Below are 25526 nucleotides of genomic sequence, written 5' to 3' on the forward strand. Positions count from 1 at the left end.
ACTTAACGCCGGGCGTAATGTGAGACTTAACGCCACGGCAACTTGCTAGGGGGTGAGCACCACTTGATGTCCTGCACGCCAGCCAGGCACTGCGCAGTGAGAAGGAAAACATCACATCGGATCCCTTAGAGGCCTGTTCCCCTTGCAGAGTCCCTCCAGTGCCCTCTGCTGACAAAGATTAACATTGCGGCTGCTGGCAAAGGAGATGTTTTCAGGGTTCAGGGAGAAGAGTGGATTTAAAGCCTAACAGGTAGTTTAAACTTGTAATACTTAGTATAGTAAATATTAGCTATTTAAAATCTACAGAGAGAATAGACAGAGAATGATATAATCTGCATATAATTTACATATATATGCATATATATATGAAAACATTTGATTTGTAATTGTGAATGTCTTACAAAAGAAAAATTAGTCAACTGACTCTATAAAGTTACTTAGATGGAAGCATGATTTCCTAAAAAATAAAACACACGTTCTAGTTATTAAAATATCATGCTTTTCCTTGATAAATTTGCTTTTTCTTAATTTAGCCAAATGTATATTTTGATTCCTGGCCTTAAAAAGAATATTTACTTCAGGTTGTGTGCATGAAGGGAAGAGTAATCAAGTAGTAAATTAATAGTAGAAGTGTTGTTATATATGCTTTCTTTTCTCCAGATGTCCTTGCTCCACAATATCCATGGCAGTCAAATGACATGTCAATGAATATGTTACCACCGAATCACAGTAATGACTTTTTGTTGGAACCTCCAGGGCATAATAAAGAAAATGAAGATGATGTAGAAGTTATGTCAACAGACTCCTCAAGCAGTAGTAGTGACTCTGATTAAAAAACATAAAAGACAAAATTCATACAGAATTGAATACTGTGGAATTCTGTTTCTTACACAATAGCAAGCCTATAAAAAAAGCCAGGTAATACTGCCTATAGTGGAACCGTGCAGCCCATTAAAAATCACTGGACTTTCTTTTTTAAGCCAAAAATTATCGTTTCAGTTCTAAACCACTAAGTGAATATTTAAAGAATAATCAAAATTTATTGTTGGAAAAAAAATTACTCATTTCAGTGCTGCCCTATCCTGTTATGTTCCAGTTATGTTGGACTTGTACATAGTATTTCTGGAAATAAAAGTTGAGGGAAATAACCCATGTACATATCACTAATCAGCCCCTGGAATTATTTAGAGAAGCATTTTGAATAAGGGCAGTGGATCACTGTGCATCATATCTCAAAATAACAAAAACCTCATTTGAAAGTGAAGGCCGGTAGCTTCTGTCACAGTAACGGGAAGTTGTCTCAATTTTACTGTCTGTAATTATTGTAATATGTGTAAATAAACATATTTTTGTTTGTACTCTGTATGATTTTTTTAAATTTAAATATTCCTTTAGTGTAGGTAGGAAATTATTTCTGTAAATCCAGTTCGATTTTATACACTTAAGTAGAATTCTGGAGTGTGAATGAACATGATGTAATGCATTCAGCTGAACTAGTAATCACAACTGGTAGGTTTCACAAAGACCCATGACAGTCTCAGAAGAAATAAAATGAAGTTGTTGCTTTCTTCTTTTTTTCCCCATTAGTCTTCCCACTAGTTTTTTATTTTTTTCTCCTTTCCTTTCCTTTCCTTTCCTTTCCTTTCCTTTCCTTTCCTTTCCTTTCCTTTCCTTTCCTTTCCTTTCCTTTCCTTTCCTTTCCTTTCCTTTCTTCCTTTACTCTTTCTTTTCCCCTTTCTTTTCCTTTTCTTTACTTCTGATTTCCTTCTTTCTTTCTCCCTTCTTTCCTCTCTCCCTTTCTTCCTCCCTCCCTCCCCTCACTTCTTTCCTTCCTTCCTTCCTTCCTTCCTTCCTTCCTTCCTTCCTTCCTTCCTTCCTTCCTTCCTGTCTCCTTCCTTCCCGTCTCCTTCCTTCCCTCCCTCCCTCCCTTCCCCTCCTTTCTTTCTTTTCTTCCTTCCTTCATTTCTTTCGAAAAAACTTACCATAATAATGTCTGATTTTAAGACTAACAGATTGGCTGAAAGTTTTTAGAATGGAAAGCACTGACTTGTCTTCACCTTCCCTCTTACTGCAGTTTTCACAAGGAATCACTTTTAAGCAGTGTTAAATTCTGATGGTTAATCTCCATGTTTAAATAATGTGCTTACACAACTATATTTTGATTTATTTTAGTGTACTTAAAAAAATTTTTGTTTCTGATTGCAAAAGTAATACAACATCCATAGTGGAACATTTAGCAAGTATAGTAAAGTACAAAGAAAATAAAACTAACATTCTATCTAGAGATCATAGAAATTAACATTTTGGTTCTTTATCTTTTTTAAAGATAAAAGATGGGATGGATTTAAAAATCCACATATATATACATTTTTTTTAAATGAGAATGTATTTCCTGAGGTGCTATATAGTTTTTAATCACATCCTTGCAATGAACTGCAAATTTGATTTTTCTAGCTTTTTTTCCTTTTTAATATTTAAATGAAACATGACCTATAGAAAAACATTTGTCTTCCAACTTCTGCAAATTCCTGGGAACAAAGTACATTTTTTAGATGGATATCTTTAATAATACATGGAATGAAATGAGTATCCTAGTTTGGAATTCTAACTGAAAGTATAAATTACCTCACAGTTCAATTTCTTTACTTTTGTATTAATGTGAATCCAATGGCATACCACTATACATAAATTGCAGTTATAACAGTGTCTATTATACAGTATAATAAAATATTGGTTGTCTAATTAATATATATATATATATATATATATATATATATATATATATATATATATATATACTGCAGCCAAGGAAAAGAAGGAGGTGGAAAGGAGAGAGCTGAACCAAATAAGGCAAAATCTTGGTACCTGCTGAATCTGAGTATAGAGTGTATGGAAGTTCATTGTACTATTCTCTACTTCTGATATATTTGAAAATTTTCATATTAACATTCTTTGTTTTCCACATCAAAAGTTAACTTCACACTCTGGACCCTGTTGTACGAGATGCCTTTGTTGCTGCCAAAGTTCCAATTCAAGGATGGCAGGCATGGAAAGTGTGGGAATCCACAATAGCAAATGTTCATTGATTCTGTTGCAGTTCCTTAAGCTTTGAAATTTAGGCCACCTGTTAGCTTAGTTTGTTAGGTATGCTACAACAAAAACAGACTCATGACTTAAACGGGAATTTATTTTCACACAGTTCCGGAGGTTAGAAGTCCAAGCTCAAGGTGTAGGGAGGTTTGGCAAGTCTCTCGTTGGTTTGCCTTCTTGCTGTGTTCTCATGTGACATCAAACTGCTATCTACAGACTCACCTTAAATTTATGTATGCAGATCTATGACCCCTCATCCAAAACCCTGGGGTCTAAGTGTATTTCACAATTTGGATTTTTAAAAATATTTTAGAAAGCAGGATATATATAGATATATCCACATATCACGTTATATCTATATCTCTCTATATATCATATGTTATATAATACCCCCAGCAAGGTCTGAAGAGGCACCTTATAAAGAGAGCACTTAAGATTTCTTTAGTGGGGTGCCTGGATGGCTCAGTTGGTTAAGTGTCTGGCTCTTGATTTTGGCTCAAGACATTATCTCATGGTTGTGAGACCGAGCCCCACAGAACCTGCTTAAGATTCTCTGTCTCTCTGACATGATATTCTATGGAAAACCCAGAGATTCCACCAAAAACCTCCTAGAACTGATATATGAATTCAGCAAGGTCGCAGGCTATAAAATCAGTGCACAGAAATCAGTTGCATTTCTATATGTCAATAATGAAGCAACAGAGAAATCAAGGAATCGATCCCATTTGCAATTGCACCAAAAATCATAAAATACCTAGGAATAAACCTAACCAAAGAGGTGAAAAATCTATACTCTGAAAACTATAGAAAGCTTATGAAAGAAATTGAAGAAGACATTAAAAAAATGGAAAAATACTCCATGCTCCTGGATTGGAAGAACAAATATTGTTAAAATGTCGATACAGCCCCAAGCAATCTACATATTCAATGCAATTCCTATCAAAATAACACCAGCATTCTTCACAGAGCTAGAACAAACAATCCTAAAATTTGTATGAAACCAGAAAAGACCCTGAATAGCCAAAGCAATCCTGAAAAAGAAAACTAAAGCTGGAGGCATCACAATCTGGGACTTGTATTAGAAAGCTGTAATCAAGACAGTATGGTACTGGCACAAAAACAGACACTTAGATGAGTGGAACAGAATAGAAAATCCAGAAGTGAATCCACAAACATGGCCAACTAATCTTTGACAAAGCAGGAAAGAATATCGAATAAAATAAAAATATTCTCTTCAGCAAACAGTGTTGGGAAAACTGAACAGTGACATGCAGCAGAATGAACCTGGACCACTTTCTTACACCATACACAAAAATAAACTCAAAATGGATGAAAGACTTAAACGTAAGATAGAAAGCTGTCAAAATCTGCCAGGAGAAAGCAGGTAAAAGCCTCTTTGACCTCAGGTGCAGCAGCTTCTCACTCAACATGTCTCGAGGAAAGGGAAACAAAAGCAAAAATGAACTACTGGGACCTCATCAATATAAAAAGCTTCTGCATAATGAAGGAAAGAAACAATCAGCAAAACTAAAAGGCAACCAATGGAATGGGAGAAGATATTTGCAAATGACATATCCGATAAAGGGTTAGTATCCAAAATCTATATAGAACGTCTCAAACTCAACACCCGAAAAGCAGAATGCAGTCAAGAAATGGGCAAAAGACGTGAATAGACAATTTTCCAAAGAAGACATCCAGATGGCTAACAGACACATGAAAAAATGCTTAACATGGCTCATCATCAGGGAAATACAAATCCACACCACAATGAGATACCACCTCACACCAGTCAGAATGGCTAATTATTAACAACTCAGGCAACAACAGATGTTGGCGAGGATGCAGAGAAAGAGGATCTCTTTTGTACTGCTGGTGGGAATGCAAGCTGGTGCAACCATTCTGGAAAACAGTATGGCGGCTCCTCAAAAAGTTAAAAATAGAACGACCCTACAACCCACCTGCACTAGTAGGTATTTATCTAAGGGATACAGGTGTGCTGTTTCAAAGGGGCACATACACCTCAATGTATACAGCAGCACTATCGACAATAGCCAAAGTACGGAAAGAGCCCAAATGTCCATCAACAGATGAATGGATAAAGAAGAAGTGGTATATATATGAAATGGAGTATTACTCAGCAATCAAAAAGAATGAAATCTTGCCATTTGCAACAAAGTGGATGGAACTAGAGGGTATTATGCCAAGCAAAATTAGAGAAAGACAAATATCATAGGACTTCACTTATGTGGAATTTAAGATACAAAACAGATGAACATAAGGGAAGGGAAGCAAAAATAATATAAAAACAGGGAGGGGGATGAAACATAACAGACTCTTAAATACAGAAAACAAACTGAGGGTTGCTGGAGGGGTGTAGGTGAGGGGATGGGCTAAGTGGGTAAGGGGCATTAAGGAAGACACCTGTCGGGATGAGCACTGGGTATTACATGTAGAGGATGAATCACTAGAATCTAGAAATCATTACTGCACTGTATGCTAACTAACCTGGATGTAAATTAAAAAATAAAATCTTAAGAAGAAAAAAAGGTTCTCCATCTCTGTCTCCTGCCCCTCCCCTACTTAAATAAATACATAAATTAATAAATAACATGAAAAAGATCTCTTTGGCAAAGATTTGTATACTCTGTGACCCAGCCTTCCCATTCGTAGGTTTACATCCAACAGAAATCAGTACACATGTGAACTCTAAAGAAAGCATGCACACATGCTCATAGCAGCCTTATTTGTAACAGCCTCAATTGGAAACAAGCCAAATGACCATGAGATTTAATTTTCTGAAAAGGCACTCTAGGCGTACTGTCAAAAATAAGTCCGGATAAATTTTATGTCATGTGTATTTGACCTCAATCAGTTAGTTGGAGGGGTAAAAACTGCAGGCGCAGTCTGGGAAAAAGAGGACAAGCACCCCTGCACCAGAGGAGAGGCAGCTGGGACAACCTCAGGGGACATGGATTCAGAAGACATGAAAGAAACAGAATGGACAAGAGATGGTGGCTACTTTACGTGGGGGAAGGGAGTCTAATTTGAGCAATTCAGCAGATGATGGAGTCATTCCTGGAGAGGAATACAAAGGCAACTTCAGTTTGGAACATAACAAATTAGAAGGACGGAAAAGCTCAGGTAGAGATGGGTGGTGTGTGGTTGGGTCTGAAGCTTAGGAAAAAGGTCCGAGCTGTACATAATGTCTTTTGGAGAGTCCTCAACAATGGGTGGAAAGTGAATCTGTAAAGAAGGAAAAGAACAGAGGACAGGAGGATGAAGTCAAACAAGCTGGTGAACAGCTTGGCTCGCCTGCCTGCTACTTTGTTCCTTCTGCCCATGATCTGTTCTGATAAGTAAAATGAGGAGTCCTATGTCATTGCATACAGAGCTATTGAGCATTATTATTAGGCAAAAAGCCAAATACTTAAACATAGCATACTAAAAATGAGAAATCTAGAATGGAAATTTGGGATTAAATGTGATAGATTCAACTTACAATATAATTAAGTACCTATCATAGTACTTGGCACACAGTAGGTATAAACTAAATGCTTATGGAGGATCTTAACTATGGACTCACGTGTTCACTTTGTCAAGTCCATAAAGGGGAAGGCTTGGTCCATGCCTCTCAGTCATTGTGTCCTGTTATCTTTATTTGCATTCTTCACAAAGGCTACTCAAGCAAAGCACTGGCTTCTAAGTACAACATGAATAATCGAATTATTTTTTAAAAAGGCAGCATTGATATGACTGATCTTATGTTAGAAGAAGACTTTGTTTTCTCCCCCGTAGATGATTCCCTGAGCTTTCCTTCTCCACAGTTCTCAGTTAATGTGATTCTTGCTGCCCCAAAGACAGTATTTTATTTGCAAGCATTTGCCTTATTTGGATAGCTATTAAAGAACTGTTTCTCCAAGGGAGGCTGAATTCACCACATGCTCCACTGGGAGGGTTTTTGCTAGGATACTGCACTTGCTTATCAGGGGATACAGGACACCTCAGGGATTGACCTGGCACACAGATGAAGGAAGAGATATTTCAGACTCCCCAGTGTCCTGGCAGAGCGAGGCATACTGCAGGAACTGTAGCGGACATTTAATTGTATGAGAATATTGCTAGTAGTCAGCATTAGTTTTTTTCCATTAAAGGTAATTCTCAAACCATCTAAGAATTAACTGCTTACCTAAGAGTTCTAAATTCTCCAGTCATCTGCTTATTTAGAGAAATATTTACTGAGTGATTACGGATGCCAACGGAGCATATTAGGTGCTGGGGAAAATGCAATCCGCTTCTAACATGAAACTTAAAAAAGTTTTTTTCACCATTTTATTGAAAATACTTATTTTTTAAATTTCATCTCATTTTATTTTTATTTAAATTCAAGCTATTTAATATACAGTACAGTCTTGGCTTCAGAAGTAGAACCCAGTGATTCATCTCTTACATATAACACTCAGTGCTCATCCCGCAAAATGCCCTCCTTAATGCCCATCACCCATTTAATCCACCTCTCCCTCAGATCCCCCTCCAACAACCCTCAGTTTGTTCTCTGTATTTAAGTGTCTCTTATGATTTGCCTCTCTCTTTGTTTTTATCTTATTTTTTCTTCCCTTCCCCTATGTTCATCTGTTGAGTTTCTCAAATTCCACATATAGCCCAGGTTAGTTTTTTTCTTTCCATAAACCTTCATATCTAATTATGTGTATTTAAAACAAACAAACAAACAAAAAAAAACAATCTCATAAGCTCCTAATGAACCTGTCCATTAAGAATTTAAAGTAGCAGACATGGAAAAACTCTATTTTGTGGTAAGTTTTTGAAGCTATAAGACACCTGCTTGGATAAGCACTAACCTGAAGAATCAATGAATTTCTAATCAACTATATTTGAGATAAACCTATGGAACGGTTTCATCCATAAGGCTTGCCTGGTTTCCTCTTAAATTCAATCTGTTACAATACCACACATCACTTAGCCTCTGGACAGCTTCTCTGTACACTCATGAAAGAATGACAATGAGAAAGGAAAATAATGTCCTGCCTATTATGAAAACATCTTTGACCTTGAGTGCCCTTGAAAGGGTCTCATGGACCTCCCCAGACGTCACCTGGAGGACCACTGCCCTAGTCTAATCTCATTTTACCTATAAGGAAGCTGGATCTCACAAAGATTATGTGAGAAATCCAAAAGTCCATGGCCTGTTAATGACAGTATAATATCTCAGACAGTTTGTCTCACTTCACTTGAGGTAGCTTCTGAATCAGAAACCTGGGAAATATACCCTAATGACCTGTCCTGTCACTCCAGTTGCAAAGACTGTCACACTATAGTACCAAAAATTTTGTTTTAAATAAAACAGACAAGGAAAGTCAACAGACAAGGAAGTCACAGACAAGGAAATGTGATAAATTCCACAACAGGCATACTGTGTTAGCATCTGAATTAGGATCTCTATTTGAACAGAAACACTAGGGCAAATTCTATAGCCCTCCATGCCAGGCAGGCTGGTAATGACAAACTGCACAGTAAATATCACAGAAAAATACAGAAAGCAGAATGCCACAATATCACCATTCACCACATTTTCTATGTCTGAAATGCAATTGATGACATCATGCCGGCAAATTTTTCATAAGTACTGGCTGAAAGGGTGGTGGGTAAATTAAAAGGCGGGAAATCAACTGGCAACCATGTAGAAGTTTTTACATAACATGGAGTTGTTCTGAAATGTAGATATTTTTCATTCTCTCACAGAACCTTATTTTGTTTTTTCAAAGTATATCCGGTTATCTTCTTCTTCCCCTAGAGATGATGACCTTTGTATCCTACCAGGTGATCTAAATCTTCTTTAAATGGATTGTAGCCTTGTTCCTTTAAACACCGCAGTGCCCAGAAAAGCTGGTCCAGTGGAGGAAATTCTTCCCAGGGAACCCATTCCCAACCTAGAAAAGAAAGATACCAAATCAATTTATTTAGCTGGAAGGAAACAAAGAATATTTATTTTGGCAAGTTAACCTATACTTTGAAAAAATTAATTAAATATAAAAATGACTTGCAACTAATAATAACATGCTACTAATCACAGTGATGCTATGCATTAGCTCAGCTGTACCAACATCATTTGCCTTTAGAATGAAGATCTTAACAGAAGGGGGATCATTTAAAACATGCTGTTATTTCAACATGAGACCAAGCTTACAAGGGCCCCATGATGGTAAAATCCAGATTTAAGAGAATTCAATTTTTGCTTGAATATTTGGCTGAACAAAACATACAGAACTTTACACATGACAGGTGGTAACACTACATGAAAACAAACCAGCTGCCCCACCTATAGAATAAAGTAAGTTACAACATTTCTAAGCTATCCTCCATCTTGTTAAAAAATAATGGAAGCTGTGCAGAGAATAAAAATATTCTCTGGCTGTGGTACACTTTAGATGGAAAGACAATATGGATGGGACAGATTTTCAAAAATCCATTGAAAAAGGAAAGATTTAACAGTGTCTATTGTGAAATACACAAAATCCTAGAAAAATGTTCTAGGCAACAGTATTCTCTTTGATGACTTAAATGTAAGGAACATGAAAGCACAGATGTTCACAACAGGTGAATATATAAATATTATATTACTAAGATGTACACTCCATGTTCTAAGTTTCTTCATGGTCACACGCGTATACTTATGTTTAAATGCAGTTTCTTCCACTAAGTGCTTCTCTGCCTGTAAGATACAGGTATGCAGTTTCACTCTGGGGACAGGGGACAAAGAATCCATGAAATTAGAACAAGTTCAGGAAGGAGTGATCAGCAACTGTGATCTAAGAGTCTAAGAGAAAGAGAGTAGGACAGAAGGAGGGAGAAAGAAAGAGACAGAGGGAGAGAGGCAGAGAGGTGTCACCCAACAATGTGTTGCAAGATGCGGAATTAACAGTCTCAAGGGAGCTGTCTGTCAAGTTTATCCTGTCTGCGAGAAAATGAAGCATCTGGCTGATCCTCCTGATTATAATTGGATGGCTGGAGAAAAGATGTCATAACCAGTAACCTGAAGCAGGTGATCCAGATCCAGGATCTGACGAACATGGGAGAGAAAATGCATCTTTATGCTATAAATAAAACCACCACCACAGAGCCGCTGCACCCTGGCTGTGGTGCAGCTGGCTACCCAGCAGGAGCTCTCAATGGGCAAAAAGTGAAAATAACTCCTGCTATGTTGTTATGAAGGGCTAGAGAGGAATCAGTGTTTCTTTTTTTCTTTTTCTTTTTCTTTTTTTTTTTGAGGAATCAGTGTTTCTGATCAAATCTGACTTGGTGCTAGTCACCTTGGGCCTTATAAAATCATACTGTGTGACCTCAGATTACTAGCCTGTGAGAAGGTCAACAAAATGAGGGTGGACAAGCTCAAAAAAAGTTATATAAATGAAAAAAAATCACAAGGCATGTAAAAATGAGTCAAAACTACCAGATTCTAGGAAGGGAAAAACATTACATACCATAACATAGTAACAAAAACTCTAACGCAGAACTTTATAACGTAGGATAATAATCTTTTAGAAGTTGTTCAAATGTAGGCCGGTCTAGATACTATACTGAAGAACCTCATCCCCTTGTTCCCTTCTTCCTTCAACATGGTCTGAACAATATACTCTGAATAGGAGCCAGGCACGGGAGAGTCAAAGGTGAATGAGCCCAAACATCTGCTCTTTATGCATTCAAAGTTCAGTAAAGGAAAACTAGCGAGTACGATTTGAAGCTGAACACCCCAACTGAACCTGAGATGCCTTCTAACGTCAGAGGAAGAAATTAGAAATACAGGCCTACAGTGCAGAGCAGGACAGGAAGTCGTGCCTTGCACCCCACAACAGAGGCGGAGGCGGAGAGGCAGAGGCAGCCGGCTGGAGATTGGTCAGAACTGATGGGACAGTCAGTGGCTCTGCTGTTTTCCCCTCAGCCCTTCTCCACAAATGAATACTATGTCTGCTCCTTGTGAAGGACGCTAAGTATGCAAAACCAAAGTATTTCATCATTTTGTCTCATCTTGTGTCAGGTTTTTGCTGCTGGTAGAAAAGAGAAAAATAAGGATATGGTCATTCCTTCCAAGTTTAGGGCTCTCTTTTAAGAGAACAATAATAATCTGTGCTTACTGCCTGAATATATGACACCTCGAACTAATTTTTGTTTTAATTTTTTTTTAACGATTATTTATTTTTGAGACAGAGAGAGACAGAGCATGAACAGGGGAGGGGCAGAGAGAGAGGGAGACACAGAATCTGAAACAGGCTCCAGGCTCTGAGCTGTCAGCACAGAGGCCCAACGCGGGGCTCGAACTCACGGACTGTGAGATCATGACCTGAGCCGAAGTCGGACGCTCAACCAACCAAGCCACCCAGGCGCCCCTCAAACTAATTTTTAAAAATTCAGTTATGGGAACTGTACTTTGCTTTAAAGAAAAAAAGTAAATTGAGTCCTACAAAAAGTATTAAAGTGGAAATATACATATTTACACTTCAATTTAATATTAAAAAGACAAGTAACTGTTCCTCCTCAAAGCTTCAGGATGTCAAGACTACTGAGTTTTGTTTCCACTGTTATCTGGACTCCCCTCTCTCCTATTCCTCCTTTTATTCAGGATCATTGGGGATGTGAGAGATAGAAGAACTTGTAGACAGCACCCCCAGTGAACCTGGTACATTTTCTCACCTGCCCTTCTTAAGGCATGAATGATTTTAGTTGTACCTTAGGCCAACTGAAAGCCTTTGGATACTTCTTGGGTATTGCTGTGTGTGTCACTGTGATATAAGGAAAATATATATATAATATATATATACATATATATATTATATATATATGTATATATATTATAGATATGTATATTATATATATAATATATATATATTATATATATGTATATATATATTATAGATATGTATATTATATATATAATATATATATATATATATATATTCCTTATATCATAATCTATATATAGCTTTCCTCCCTGTTTTCTGGCACAGAGTTCCCGAAACCTTTGTATTTTCCTAAGTGATAGGGACGAGAGGAACACTTGCTATCCATAATAAGCCTCTTTCAACCGTACCTGAGTTTATGCTAATAAGCTGATGGGTGGCTGGGCTGAACCTATCCTTAGATAGGTTCAGAATTGGGGGCTGGTGACCAGAAAGATACATCCCACCTGAGGAGAGAGGAGAGGAGCTGGAGATTGAATTAATCACCAGCAGATAATGATTTAATCAGTCATAGAGACTATGATAATATGTACCAATCCCATTACATAGGAACCTCCATGAAAACCCCACACAACAGGATTCAGAGAGTTTTCTGGGAGGTGAACACGTCAAGGTGCTCATTGAGAGTACGGATGCTCTGCGTCCCTCCCTCTGCCCACCTTGCCCAGTGCGTCTTCCTTGTGGCTGTTTCTGAGCTGTTTCCTCTATAACAAACTGATAATGTGAGTAAAGTGGTTTCCTGAGTTCTGAAGGCCATTCTAGCAAATTACTGAACCTGAGGAGGAGGTTGTGGGAACCCCAATTTATAGCCAGGTGACCAGAAGTACAGGAGGCCAGGACTTGGCGACTGGTATTTGAAGTGGGTGCAGTCTTGTGGGACGGACTCTGTAATGTTTGGGATCTGACACTGACTCCAGGTAGACAGTGCAAGAATGTAACTGAATTACAGGGCATCCAATTGATGTCTGGAGAACTATTTGATGTGAAGAAAAGAACCACACATTTGGTGTTGGGGTGTAGTGAGTAAAAATAGCTCAGACGTCGCTAGTTCACCTTAGATGATTCCAAGTCATTACCTGTTTTATAAAAAGTCGTATACGACTCAACAGGCCTTCGGGTAGAACATGCCCTTCTGTTCACTCAATGAATTCAATCTGCAAACCACTTAACTCATGATTTATCCATTCTAGAAATTTCACTTCTTCCAGGCCTCTGCACATATGCCCCCTCCTCAGAGGCCCTCCATGACCACCCTGTCTGATGCAGCACCCATGGGTCACTATCCTTTACACCGTTTTACTTTTATTCTTATTCCTTATCATTACATTGTAAAGTATCTGCTAATGTGTTGCCTTTCCCCCGGATTAAAAAAAATCCCCTTAGAGGGGAGGGACTTTGTTCCACACACCACTGTTTCTTTAGCGCCTAGAATGGTACGTGGCATGCAGTACTCAGTAAGCATTTGTTGAATGACAAGATTCTTCCATAGTGGAGAATAAATGAAATGTTTATAGGGGAGGTCCAGTACACAAGACCGCTTGGATAAGGTTTCACAAGGCAAAGAATATATTTGGTAAGTTTGATATTTTATTCCTTCTCATGGAGTTTTATGAAATTTGAAGAGAGATGATCCATGCAAAGCCCTTAGGACAATGCTTAGCACACAGTAAATCACATCAATGTTGTTAAAGCTTTCAGAGCACTCGACTCAACACCGAGGATAATTGTTTTGTCAGGTTAGTCACTCTCCATGCAAGGAAATTTGTATCTTTCTTACACAGGTGAGAAAACTGAGGATGGCACCTTCAACGTTTTGCTTAAAATCAGTCTGAAGCAAAATTAAATGCTAAAAATAAAACTAAGACTTACTGAGTACTTACAATGTTCATTTGGTTCTTTATATGTATTAACTAATTTTATCCCTACAACAACCCATCGGAGGTAGTTGCTATTATCACAGAGAAGAAAAGAGACCCAGAGACATGAAATAACTCGCCCAAGGTTACAAACCTCTACGTGGAAAAACCAGGATGCAAGTCAAGTAGTCTGGCTCCAGGCCAGTTCTGTTTCCTGCTATATGCTTATGTCTCCAGGATTTAAGTATATGTATTTACACTTCTGTATGAAAAGACTAATTCTCTTTGCATGGCAAACATAATGTAATACTCAGATGATAAGCTCCTCAAAGAACATGAATTATTACACATAATTCTCTTACTTTCATTTTTTTCAGGCTCTGTGTTCTTTGGTTCTGAATCATAAGTCATGTCCACTTCCCCTTTCATTAGTATTGTCACATAATGGTAATTTTCTTTCTCAGCAAAGGAATTCACGACTGAGGCAAAGCGAACATTTTTCAAGTGAAGAGCGGCTTCTTCCCAGGTTTCCCTTTGAGCACATTCTTCCCACGTTTCACTGGAAAACAGAAGCACAGCACTGTATTCAATTCTAGTTATGTAACTTATTATTTTTTTGCCATGAAATTCCTGCCTAGAAATTTCTAGTCTAAAGCAAAAAACAAAAAAACCCTGTAATTGGCTCTTGCTTTCTAACAGTCAATCAACAACCCTGCCTTTGGACATTCTCTTTTTTTTTTTTTTTTTTAAACATTTTTTTTAACGTTTTATTTATTTTTGAGACAGGGAGAGACAGAGCATGAACGGGGGAGGGTCAGAGAGAGGGAGACACAGAATCTGAAACAGGCTCCAGGCTCTGAGCTGTCAGCACAGAGCCCGACGTGGGGCTCGAACTCACGGACTGCGAGATCGTGACCCGAGCTGAAGTCGGCCGCTTAACCGACTGAGCCACCCAGGCGCCCCTGGACATTCTCTTTACCTCAAGTATAAAGTATCTGAAGTTATCTGAAGACCAAAAGGACTTCCTATGGAGAAAAAAAGAACATTTAGCCAATTCAGCACTAGTTCACGTGCCTGGCAACTGTATGCAATCAGGAGACAGTTAAGTATCCAGTTAAGAGCACAGGCTTTGGAGTCAGCTAAACCTAATAAAAAGAGGTAATACTACTTTCCAATGGGGTTGTTGCAAGTACATCAAGAAGTGGATGATGTCTTTTCCTGCAGTCTCAGAATTTTCGTTGAAGCCTTAAAATTCAGGACAATAGGCAACAAACACCTCAAATTCTAAAGAGTATGGCAAGAGAGCAAACAGATGCCATCTGAAGGCTTGCAAGTCTTTTGACCTTCACCCTACCCAGTCTACATAAGAAAGGAGATTTAGGGCAGGGAGGAAAGTTATGAATTTTCAAGCATAGTAGCAACGTTTCCCTTCATCCTGATGAAAGGACAACTCTGCCTGAAGCCAAGTGAGCGGTGCTTCAAGAAAACTGATCAGAGAGATTGGGTGTGATTCCCAAGGAGATACTGGCGTGTTCCTCCCCTGCTAAAGTCATATCGAGCTGCAGAAACTCACAGGCCTGTGATTCAGAGTAGAGGTGGTACAAAGGTAAGAGCTCTTGGGCAAGTCTAAAGTGTGTCCCTTGGTGTTTAGGGATGTACGTGAATAGAGAAGCTGACGTTTATTCCCACTTTGAGAATCTGGAAAGCAGGAGACTGGCTACAGAAGCCCACGATGAATGAGCAAGGAGAAAGGGTGACAGTGAGGGCATTACTCCCATTGTGAATTTTCTTCTGGGTCCAGTAGATGCTACAAGAGACTGCTGGGGATCCCAGCAGAAAGAAAAAGCAAGGTAGTGTGCTAACAAGCAAGAGCTAAATCAGCCACCTATGTCTGAGAACTGTGCAGGAGAGACATCCTTGTGGGATTTCCAAACAACCAACAGACATACCCTGAGGAAGACGGCACAACATCCAGAGGGCACCAATGGATAGATCACAGCAGCACTAGTCACGTGAAAAGTCTGGCCCACCCTCTCCCTCCCCAACATCCTGGAGAGGGAAGGAAACCAGAAACAGTGAGAAAAGGAGGAGGTCTTCCTCCTCTTTCCTTTTCCCCACTACAGACAAATGCTTGGAAGTGGATCATAATGACCAAATGTGATTTATTTTTCTAATCAAGTGACAGGAAAACAATAGAATTTGCAGGAAGTGTCAGAGAACAGCAGAAAAGGGAAAGACAACAGAAGGAGGAGTGCCTGGGTGGCTTAGTCAGTTAAGCCTCCAACTCTTGGTTTCCACTCAGGTCATGATCTCTTGGTTTTGTGGGTTTTAGCCCCGTGTCAGGCTCTGCACTGGCAACGTGGAGCCTGCTTGGGATTCTTTCTCTCTTCCTCTCTCCCTACCCCACTGGCAGTGTCTCTGCCTATCTCAAAATAAATAAGTAAACTTAAAAAAAAAAATTATAAAGACAAGGGAAGGAGAAAACAAAGCCATTTTCTATTTGTCTCCTCTCAAACTTAGCCCATTCAGTATACCAGTCATATAAAGATAAGTGAAAGCATACATGTGAAGAGCTTGGCATAATATCTAGCACTCAGTAAAAAGCTCATTAAAGGACAATTTTGCCTATTATCATTGGATATCTGAGTAAAGATTCCAATACTTTATTGTGTTAGCATTAAGATATCTATCTCTAGCCATTGCAATTGACAAAGTACAATACACTGTGTCCCTCTGGGCAATGTGACCCTTAACCTGGAAATTTTATTAGTTATTAACTGATGGTTTATCTTAATTATCTAGGGGCACCTTGGTGGCTCAGTTGGTTAAGTGGCCGACTTCGGCTCAGGTCATGATCTTGCAGTTCGTGAGATCAAGCCCTGCGTGGGGCTCTGTGCTGACAGCTCAGAGCCTGGAGCCTGCTTCTGATTCTGTGTCTCCCTCTCTCTCTGCCCCTCCCCTGCTCGCACTCTGTCTCTCTCTCAAAAATAAACATGAAAAAAATTTTAAAAAATTTTTTATCTTAATTATCTAAAAATGATAAACTTATTGATGCTTTTTAAAATCCTGAAAACCATTTAAAAAATTCCATGTGCTAAAAGATCATAGGAATTCCATGTTTTATCAAAGACAAAGTCTGATTAAAAGGCACTTGCATCAAGTCTCTAGCACTTTATAACAAATAGGTAGATTACAAGAATATAGTCAGAATGTAAGAAATTCTCCTAATGACCCATACTCTTCAACATGGGATGGTAAAAAAAAGGGAAAGAGGGATTACTGTTAGATTTGGAGACTTAAATTTATCAATCCCAAATTAGAATCAATCCCAAAGTACAATCTTCCTTTGATCTTGATTGGTACAAAACAATACATTTTCAAGACAAATGGGGAAAGTGGTACAGACTGACTATATCACAGGTTATTAAAGAATTATCTTGTTAAGGTGTGAAAATGTATTTTCTTTAGGTGTGAAAATGGAGTTACATTTTTTAAAAAAGCCTATGACAGGTACATAGCGAACTGTTTATGGGCGATATAATAAACGTCCGCGTTTTCCTTCAGAAGAGTCTAGAAAACAAGGGATCTGTGTCTGTTGGGATGGAGCAGTAAAGATGAAACAAGAACAAGCCGAGTAGTAAGTATAGGAGGATTCACCAACTGTTTACTTTCATGTGTGTTTGCACTTTTACACTAATGGAAAAACAAGCGCTGGCTCTGATCGCTTTAGATACTGTTCATCCACCGTTGACTTTAACCTACTCTCACTTCAGAACCCACCTTTTAGCAAAATCCCCGGCTTTCCGCACCATTGGGTAGATCTGACCCTTAACTGTCCAATTTCCTTTATCGGTCTGATCCGCCATCAAACACAGAATGCCACGTTAAAGAGTGCTCTGTCCAACCTCCCCACTGTATAGATGAAGACACCGAGGCCCAGAGTTTCACTAGCCCATGTGCTTGGTCACGGCGCAGCCAAACCTGCGCGGGCAGGAAACAGGCTGTCCATCCGTGTACGTTTAGTGCACAGCCCGAACCGTGCAAGTGCCTGAACTGACACAACTGGGCAAGATCTTCATAAAGACCCACTTTCCGCCTCTTACATGCAAACATTAAGAAAAACACACCCTACACATCAGCCCGCCGGCGCGGATAGAAGGCTGCCGGCAGAAAAAGCACTGGGCGGGCGGGGCGCAGGCCGACCACAGACCCTTCGCCAGCCCTCCGCAGCTCAGCGCCCCCTCCCGGCCGGCGCCTGCACCCAGGAGCGCTGCGGCCCGAGGAGAGAACAGAGGAACGCGCGAGATGACGCTTCGTCGGCGCACACGCAACGACGCAAGGACGCACGCACGGGGAGAACTCGTCCTTCCCGTGCATGTTCGGCTTTCCTCTGGTGGGCTCGGTGGTTGCTCACCCGAATTCCAAATGGCCCCCGGGGAGTTGATAACTGCCGGCTCCTACAGTCCCTTTCCTCTTCCCCAGGAGGACGCAACGAGGATGCCTGCTGCTAGTCACCACTACTCCTACCCCGACTCCGGGCCGCCTACCCTGCGGCTCCGCGCGGGCCGTCATAGCGCGCGAGACCCGGCAGAGGCTGCGGGAAGTGACGTTCGCCCCGCCCCATGGGCCACGACCAGTCTCGCTGAGCCTGCGCGGGCCCCTGAAATCAAAGCCCGAGTCCCTGGGACTTAACCTTCGTGCGTGGTGTCTCTGCCTCATGTGGGGATCCCAGCTTGAGAAGTGTCGCGATGCCTACCCCAGGACTGCCCGTCAAGGTTTCGTTTTAAGTAATACCACTTACTGTTGTACTTTCAACGTTTATTCTCTATTCTCAGATTCCTCCATCATGCGTTTACCAGCCACACGCTTTTATAAACCTCTGGGCCTTTGCACTTCCCATTTCTTTGTGTTTGGGTGAACTTCACCACCACAGTAAATTCATTCTAATTGTAACTCCAGTCAGTGTTGGACCAGGACAAGGACGGATAGTATAGAAACAACCTAGTATAAATAATTGAGAGTATTAACACAACATGGGAAAAAATTAAGGACAAACAATAAATTGTGCTGGAAGGAGCTAGATATTTGAGAGGAAAGAGAGGCACTGTTCCAGTTGTTTGCACACCATGCACTGACAAAATAATCCCACCTGAAACAGAATTGTAATGAAAGTGAACTAAAAACGAGCAAATAACTAGACTTTGGATGGGGAGGATTTAATTTTTTTTTTTTTCATTAAAATAAATTAAGTTTGGGGCGCCTGGGTGGCTCAGTTTGTTGGGCGTCCGACTTCCGCTCAGGTCACGATCTCGCAGCCTGTGAGTTCAAACCCGGTGTCAGGCTCTGTGCTGACAGCTCAGAGCCTGGAACCTGCTTCAGATTCTGTGTCCCTCTCGCTCAGCCCTTCACCCGCTCATGCTCTGTCTCTCTCTAAGAATAAGTAAAACATTAAAAAAAATTAAAATAAGTTTTACTTCTACCAAAATAATGTACATATAATTTAAAAAGTCAAATGGTAGAAAATGAAGTAAGGATGGGTAGGGAAAACTTTACCCACTAGTACTCCTTTCATTCACTTTTAGCTCTTTGAACTATTATTTCTGACATTTGCCTTTGTATTTCAAAGTAATAAGCTTATTATTTATGTTCAGGTGAGTGACTAAACACTTGTACAGCATCTGTCCTTCCACTCACAAATGCATCCTTTAATAAGTTAGGTATCAGAAAGATATTCTGTAATATTTTCCCAAATAAAAATTGGCAACATATAGAAAGGATAATATGTCACCACTGGACAAGGGTAAAATACAGGGTGGGCTTAATATTTGAAAAATCAATCAATGTAATTTACTGTGTTAAAAGAGAGAAAGAGGAAACACATATAATCATCCTAAGAGATGCAGAAAAAAAACTTGAGAAAATTCAAGACTTATTTATGATTTTAAAAAGATTTAAGCAAAAAAATTTAAAAGAGAATTTTAACAACCTGACAATAGGGTATCTACAAAGACCTACAACTAACATATTTAATAGTTGTTATGGTCTCAGTTAGGTCCCCCCACTAAATTTGTCTGTTGGAGTCCTAACCCCCAGTACCTCAGATTATAGCTGTATTCAGAGATAGGGCCTTTAAAGAGGTAATTGAGTTAAAAATGAGGTCATTAGGGTGACTCCTAATCCAATATGACTGGTGTCCTTAAAGAAGAGGAGATTAAGGCACAAACACAGACAGAGGAAAAACCATGTAAAAACACAGGGTGAAGACAGGCTAAGAAGAGAGGCCTCAGGAAAAGCCAGTCCCACTGACACCTTGATATTAGACTTCTAGACTCCAGAATTGTGTGAAAATACATGTTATTTAAGCCAGTTAGGCTGGGGTACTTCCTTATGGCAGCCCTAGCTGCCTAATACAATGGTGAAAGACAGATTTGAGAGAAGCAAGGATACCACTTTAAGTCATCACATTGCTGGAGATTCTAGTAAGTGCAACCAATAAAATCAAGAAATATCAGTAAAAGACTGTTAAATCAGGAAGGAAGAAGTAACTGTCTCCATTCACAGACAATCCTAAGAAGTCCACAAAAAAGCTACTGAAACAAATTTAGCAAGTTTCTAGGATTCAAGGTCAGTATACAAAAATCAATTGTATTTCGATATATGGGTAGTCCCAACTTACGATGGTTCTATTTATGATTTTTTTTACTTTATGATAGTGTAAAAGCAATACACAATCAGTAGAAACCATGATTTGAATTTAGAATTCCGATGTTTTCCCAGGGTGGGGGCATGGTATGTGGGCAGCAGGTTGTGATGCTGGGCAGCAGCAGTGAGCCACCGGTGCCAGTACCTATGCAACCATTCTGTTTTCCACTCAGTACAGCATTCAGTAAATTACATGAGGTATTCAATGCCTCATTATAAAATAAGTGAATAATAAATAATATTTAATAAATTCAGAAACTGAATTCAAAACCAATATCCTAGAAAATATAAAATACTGGGGGATAAATCTGGCAAAAGATATGCAAAACCTGTGTACCGAAAACTATTGAAAATCACTGAGAGAAATTAAATAAAAGGAGAAAAATACGTGATCATGGACCAGAAGTCTCCATATTGGTTTTTTTTTAAGTTTATTTATTTTGAGAGAACACACACCAGTGGGGGAGGGGCAGAGAGAGGGAGAGAGAGAGGATCCCAAGCAGGTTCCATGCTGTCAGCACAGAGCCCGATGCAGGGCTTGAACTCACGAACCATGAGATCATGAGCTGAAATCAAGAGATGCCTATCAAACTGAGCCCTATGGGTGCCCCAGAGGACTTCATATTGTTAATCTGACAAATCTGTTCAAAATAATTTATATGGATTCAATGATATCCCAACCAAAATACCAGGAGGCTTTTTTTCCCCCAGTAGAAATGAACTGATTTTAAATTTTATTTAGAAATGCAAAGGAATAGAATAATCAAAACAAGTTTTAAAAAGGAGAAATTTGAAGGATTCTTACTACCTGATTTCAAGACTGAGGATAAAGCCACACTAATTTAAAAAATATGGTATTTATAAAAGCATAGACACATAAATCAATGGACAGAATGGAGAGGTCAGAAATAGACTTTTTTTAACAGATGGTGTTAGAACAACAACAAAGGATCATTTAATTTATACTTGGTGCCACGTATAACAAACAGGTCATTCATAAAGGACTATTCCTAAATGAAAACACCTAAAAGTATATATTTTCTATAAAAAAATATAAGAGCATATCTTTGTGATCTGGGTAGGCATAGATTTGTTAGATATGACACCAAAGGTATGATCTGTTAAAAAAATTGATAATTTGGACTTCATCAAAATTTAAAACTTACTCTCTTTGAGAGACACTATTATGGACTGAATTGTATTTCACCCCTCCCCAACTTTATATGTTGAAGTCGAACCCCCAAATATATTTGATTATGGGGACCTTGGGATTTAGATGAGGTCATAAAGGTGAGATCCTCATGATGGGATCAGTGCCTTTATCAGAGACCAGAGAGCTGATCTCTCCCCAGCGTGTGAGGACATAAGAAGAAGGTGACTGCACACTAGAAAGATGGCTCTCACAAGAATCTGCTGGCACCTTGATCTTGGACTTCACAGCCTCCAGGACTGTTAGAAACAAATGTCTGTTGTTTAAGACACCCAGTGCATGGTAGATACTTGATTTTAGAAGCCTGAGGTAACTAAGACATACAGTATTTTTAAAAATGAAAAGATAAGCTGCAGACTTTGGAGAAAACTTTGCAATCACATTTCTAACAAAGGATTTGGATCTAGAATATGTAAGGAATCCTCAAGACCAAAAACAATAAAGCTAACAACCCGATAAATAAATGGGCAAAATGATTGAGCTGAGATTTCACCAAAAAGAGATATGAGTGGCAAATAAACACATATAAATATGTTAGAATGAATAAGATTTTTTTTTTTTTTTTTTTTTTTTTACCACAAAAACTGGTAATACCAAGTGCTGGCAGTCCAGTTAGGATTCTCATACATTGTTGGCAGGGGATGTGGGAAACAAAAGCAAAAGAAAAAAATTAAATTTCCTTACTGCCTACAGCCCACTGACAAGTCCTTGAAACTGGCAGAGTGGCATTCCTCTAGGAACTCAGATGCCTCAGTGATGATACTTTGCTAAGGGGCCAAAGGGAACCTTAGCTTAACATTATCCCCAGCTCCGGGATCCTGTAAGTCTATGACATATAAAAATTCCTTTGGAAACTTGCTTTATCTCTACCCTCCCCCCCAAGATACATGTTAGCAATCATCCTCCAAGAATATGGCCCGCTGATACACATCTGAAGGGTCTCATTACTCAGCTTTTACTAAGCATTAATAAATGACCTTTTCCTAACAATAGCTAGCCCTCTCAAGGTCCTGGGAACCTTGCTTCCAAAATTCCTTAGAGATTTAATACTATCCATATCCCCCTCCCAACTTGAAAGTATATAATCAGTCACTCCTCACAATCCCAGTGCAGCTCCTTCTGCCCATACGTCCTGTCCCTGCACTTTAATAAAACCACCTTTTTGTAACAAAGAGGTCTCAAGAATTCTTTCTTGGTCATCGGCTCTAAACCCCAACATTTATTTCCACATCAGTGGGAATGCAAAGTGGTACAGCCACTTTGGAAAGCAATTTACTGTTTTGTATAATGTTAAGCATAGGTTTATCCTACAACTCAGCAATCCCATTCTTAGAAATTTACCCAGAAGAAATGAAAACTTATGTTCAAAGACCTATATGCAAATATTAGAGTGGCTTTATTCATAATTATCAAAAACTGGAAATAATTCAAATGGTCTTCTATTGGCAAATGGATAAATCAGCTGTAGTACATTCATACAATGTAGTAAGTTCGTACAATAGAAAACTACTCAGCAATATAAAGGAATAAACTTCTGATATATTTAACATGGATAGATTTACATTATATTAAGTGAAAGAAATCAGATATAAAGAGCTGCCATGTATATGATTTCATTTATGTGACACTCTAGAACAGATGGAACTACAGACATAGCAAACAGGTCAGTTTTGCCTGGGGCTGAGCTTGTGAAGGGACTGACTATAAGGGCACAAGGGATGTTTGTGGATGAAGGAACTGTTCTATATTTTGATTGTGGCGGCGGTAACATGACCATGTGTTTGTTAAAACTCACAGAACTATGCACTAGAATGAATTTTACTATATGTATATTACACCTCAATAAATCTGACTTTAAAAAAAGAAACCAAAAAAGAAAAATGCAATATGAACTTGTGGAAAGAAAAAGTTGAGTTGCAATTCAGCGGTACAGAGGTTCAAGGCAGCACAGAGCTAAACTGCTCCTATTTACCAGTGTCAAAAGTTGTCATCCTTGTGTGTGGAGCTGTTTTCTGAAGATTGTGGTGTTTCCTGGGAGCTAGTCTTAGGCTGGAGCCTGAGCTGGGGGAAGGGGAGGGGTGGGTATGTTCTAGGTCACGCATTCCTGTTAAGGAGAGTAGGCCACTCCTAACACATGGTAGGAAGTCAGGGGCTAAAGGAGTGGTAGGTGAGGACAGCCTGTGATATTCAGAAGTCACATTTAGTAGCCAGTTTAAAGTTTTCTCTTTTGGGTTTATAATTTCATTTTACCATCCTGAAGCCTTCAATAAAGTCTGGTTGTATGTAACAGCCTGGTCTTGCCTACACTTTGAAGAATCTTGTAAAGATGTGAAAGAAGAATAGCATCAGCCCAGAGAAGCACTAAGGTCAAGGAGAATGTCTTTGATCTTGGTGTCCTGGGGACTCAGAGCAGTGACTCACCTGTAAGTGCCCTATAGACGAATACTTAAACAGAAGCTTCTCTCCTCATTACTGATGTGGAGAACCAACAGCAAAAGAAAAAAAATTAGATTTTCTTATAACTTACAGCCCATTGGCAAGTATGTGGGACAGGCAGGGTAACCTTCCTCTGGGAACTCAATTGCTTCGATGTTAATACATTGCTAGAGAGAGGCAAAAGGGAACCTTAGCTTGACCTTAGCCTGACCTCCAGGTTCCTGTAAGTTTACTTAAACGTGTGATAATCCCTTTGGAAACTTCCTTTATCTCTGCCCCTTACCCTCCCAAGATACATGTTAGCAATTATCCTTCAAACATATGGCCCACTGATACATATCTGAAGGGTCTCATGACTAAGGTTTTACTAGACAGTAGTAAACGACCTTTCCCCAACAGCAGCTAGCCCCTCATGGTCCTAGAAACCCTTCTTCCAAATTCCTCCTCCCAACTTGAAAGTATATAGTCAGCCACTTTTCACAACTTCGGTGCAGCTCTTTCTGCTCATAAGTCTTGTCCCCATGTTTTAATAAAGCCACCATTTTTCACCAAAGAGTTCTCAAGAATTCTTTCTTGACCATTATTAGCTCCCAAACCGCAACATTTCACGTCAATTATCGGTATAACAAAATAGTTTCAATGTATTTGAGCAAACTAGAAAACAGTTTTCCCTGATACATTTATGCTGTATGTAAAACAGTGGCATGATCCACATGAAATACAAATAGTTATGACGGGGAAAAAGACACCATTCATATGTTTATGAATCACACAAAAGAAATGTAAATCAACCCACTTAGTTGATACTTAAGTCTTTCCTGGAGAATCCACATGTCACAGTTCCCTTTTGGAGAGTTCCCTACTCCTTGAACAGGGTATACTAGTAGTTACTGAAGCGTGAGAACCTAACACAGCTTCTTATTGCCACATCTCCTTCCTAGTTTATCCAGATTCCCAGCCGAAGGGTAGGTAGCCAGGCACACAAGGGCCCTTTCCCTGCCGGATTCCAGGACTTTACCAGGAGAGGACTGTTTCCCTCGCAGCCTGATCCGTGTTTGATACTCAAAGTTGTAAATAACTCAAGAACCCACCTTACGGTTTTATGTAGTATGGCATTGTATGCATTATAGCAGAATCACAATTTAATTCACATCATAACTCAGATGTACAAAAATAATGACTGTCTCTTTCTCTCTTCTTCCTTCCTTCCTTCCTTCCTTCCTTCCTTCCTTCCTTCCAATTTTCTCCCCAAATTCTTTGTCATTAGTTGGGATATGGGTCTGTAGAGAATTCATTAAATATTCAATCTGGTTCAAAAGAGTCCAGTCTAATAATTTAGTCAGGCCCCTTAAATCACATTCAGTCTCTCTTGGCCTTTCAGTCACCTTTCTCCTCCTTATTTTTACTTAAGATGTCCAGATGTATGAAGTTGATATATGTGGCTTGTAACACTTTTGGAAGACAGTTTCCTTGAATCTATGT

The 25526-nt window shown here is 39.3% G+C and overlaps 3 protein-coding genes across 6 annotated transcripts in view; 2 read left to right on the forward strand and 1 right to left on the reverse strand.

Moving 5' to 3' along the window:
* MED4 (mediator complex subunit 4) overlaps window positions 1–1358 on the forward strand; it is a 47096-nt gene extending 45738 nt beyond the window's left edge. For all 3 annotated transcript variants that reach the window (XM_007085402.3, XM_042970036.1, XM_042970087.1), the window contains one exon: window positions 661–1358. In XM_007085402.3, the coding sequence (XP_007085464.1) occupies window positions 661–833 (173 nt within the window). In that variant the 3' untranslated portion in view covers window positions 834–1358. The remainder of the gene's footprint in view (window positions 1–660) is intronic.
* A 6401-nt stretch (window positions 1359–7759) lies between these two features.
* On the reverse strand, window positions 7760–18415 carry NUDT15 (nudix hydrolase 15). Its single transcript, XM_007085401.3, has 3 exons — window positions 18111–18415; window positions 14059–14255; window positions 7760–9035 (listed from the first exon to the last, which is right to left on the reverse strand). The coding sequence occupies exons 1-3, from the start codon at window positions 18413–18415 to the stop codon at window positions 8896–8898; spliced, it is 642 nt and encodes a 213-aa protein (XP_007085463.2). The 3' UTR covers window positions 7760–8895.
* Window positions 18401–25526, forward strand: part of SUCLA2 (succinate-CoA ligase ADP-forming subunit beta) — a 58271-nt gene continuing 51145 nt past the window's right edge. Inside the window, exon 1 of one of the 2 annotated variants that reach the window (XM_042970432.1) lies at window positions 18401–18471. In XM_042970432.1, coding sequence (XP_042826366.1) covers window positions 18445–18471 — 27 coding nt within the window. In that variant the 5' untranslated portion in view covers window positions 18401–18444. Of the gene's footprint in view, window positions 18484–25526 lie in introns of both variants that reach the window. The other variant, XM_042970497.1, reaches the window with a different exon arrangement.

Source organism: Panthera tigris, chromosome A1, assembly GCF_018350195.1.
Source record: "Panthera tigris isolate Pti1 chromosome A1, P.tigris_Pti1_mat1.1, whole genome shotgun sequence".
NCBI classification, from domain to species: Eukaryota; Metazoa; Chordata; class Mammalia; order Carnivora; family Felidae; genus Panthera; species Panthera tigris.

Excerpts from the sequence above, each read along its gene's own strand:
- NUDT15 (XM_007085401.3), bottom strand. The coding sequence starts at position 18,415 with ATGAGGCAGAGACACCACGCACGAAGGTTAAGTCCCAGGGACTCGGGC. Across the intron at positions 14,256-18,110 it reads GGGGGCCATTTGGAATTCGG|TGAAACGTGGGAAGAATGTG; the intron begins GTGAGCAACCAC and ends TCTGTTTTCCAG. Across the intron at positions 9,036-14,058 it reads AGAGCCTGAAAAAAATGAAA|GTTGGGAATGGGTTCCCTGG; the intron begins GTAAGAGAATTA and ends TTTCTTTTCTAG.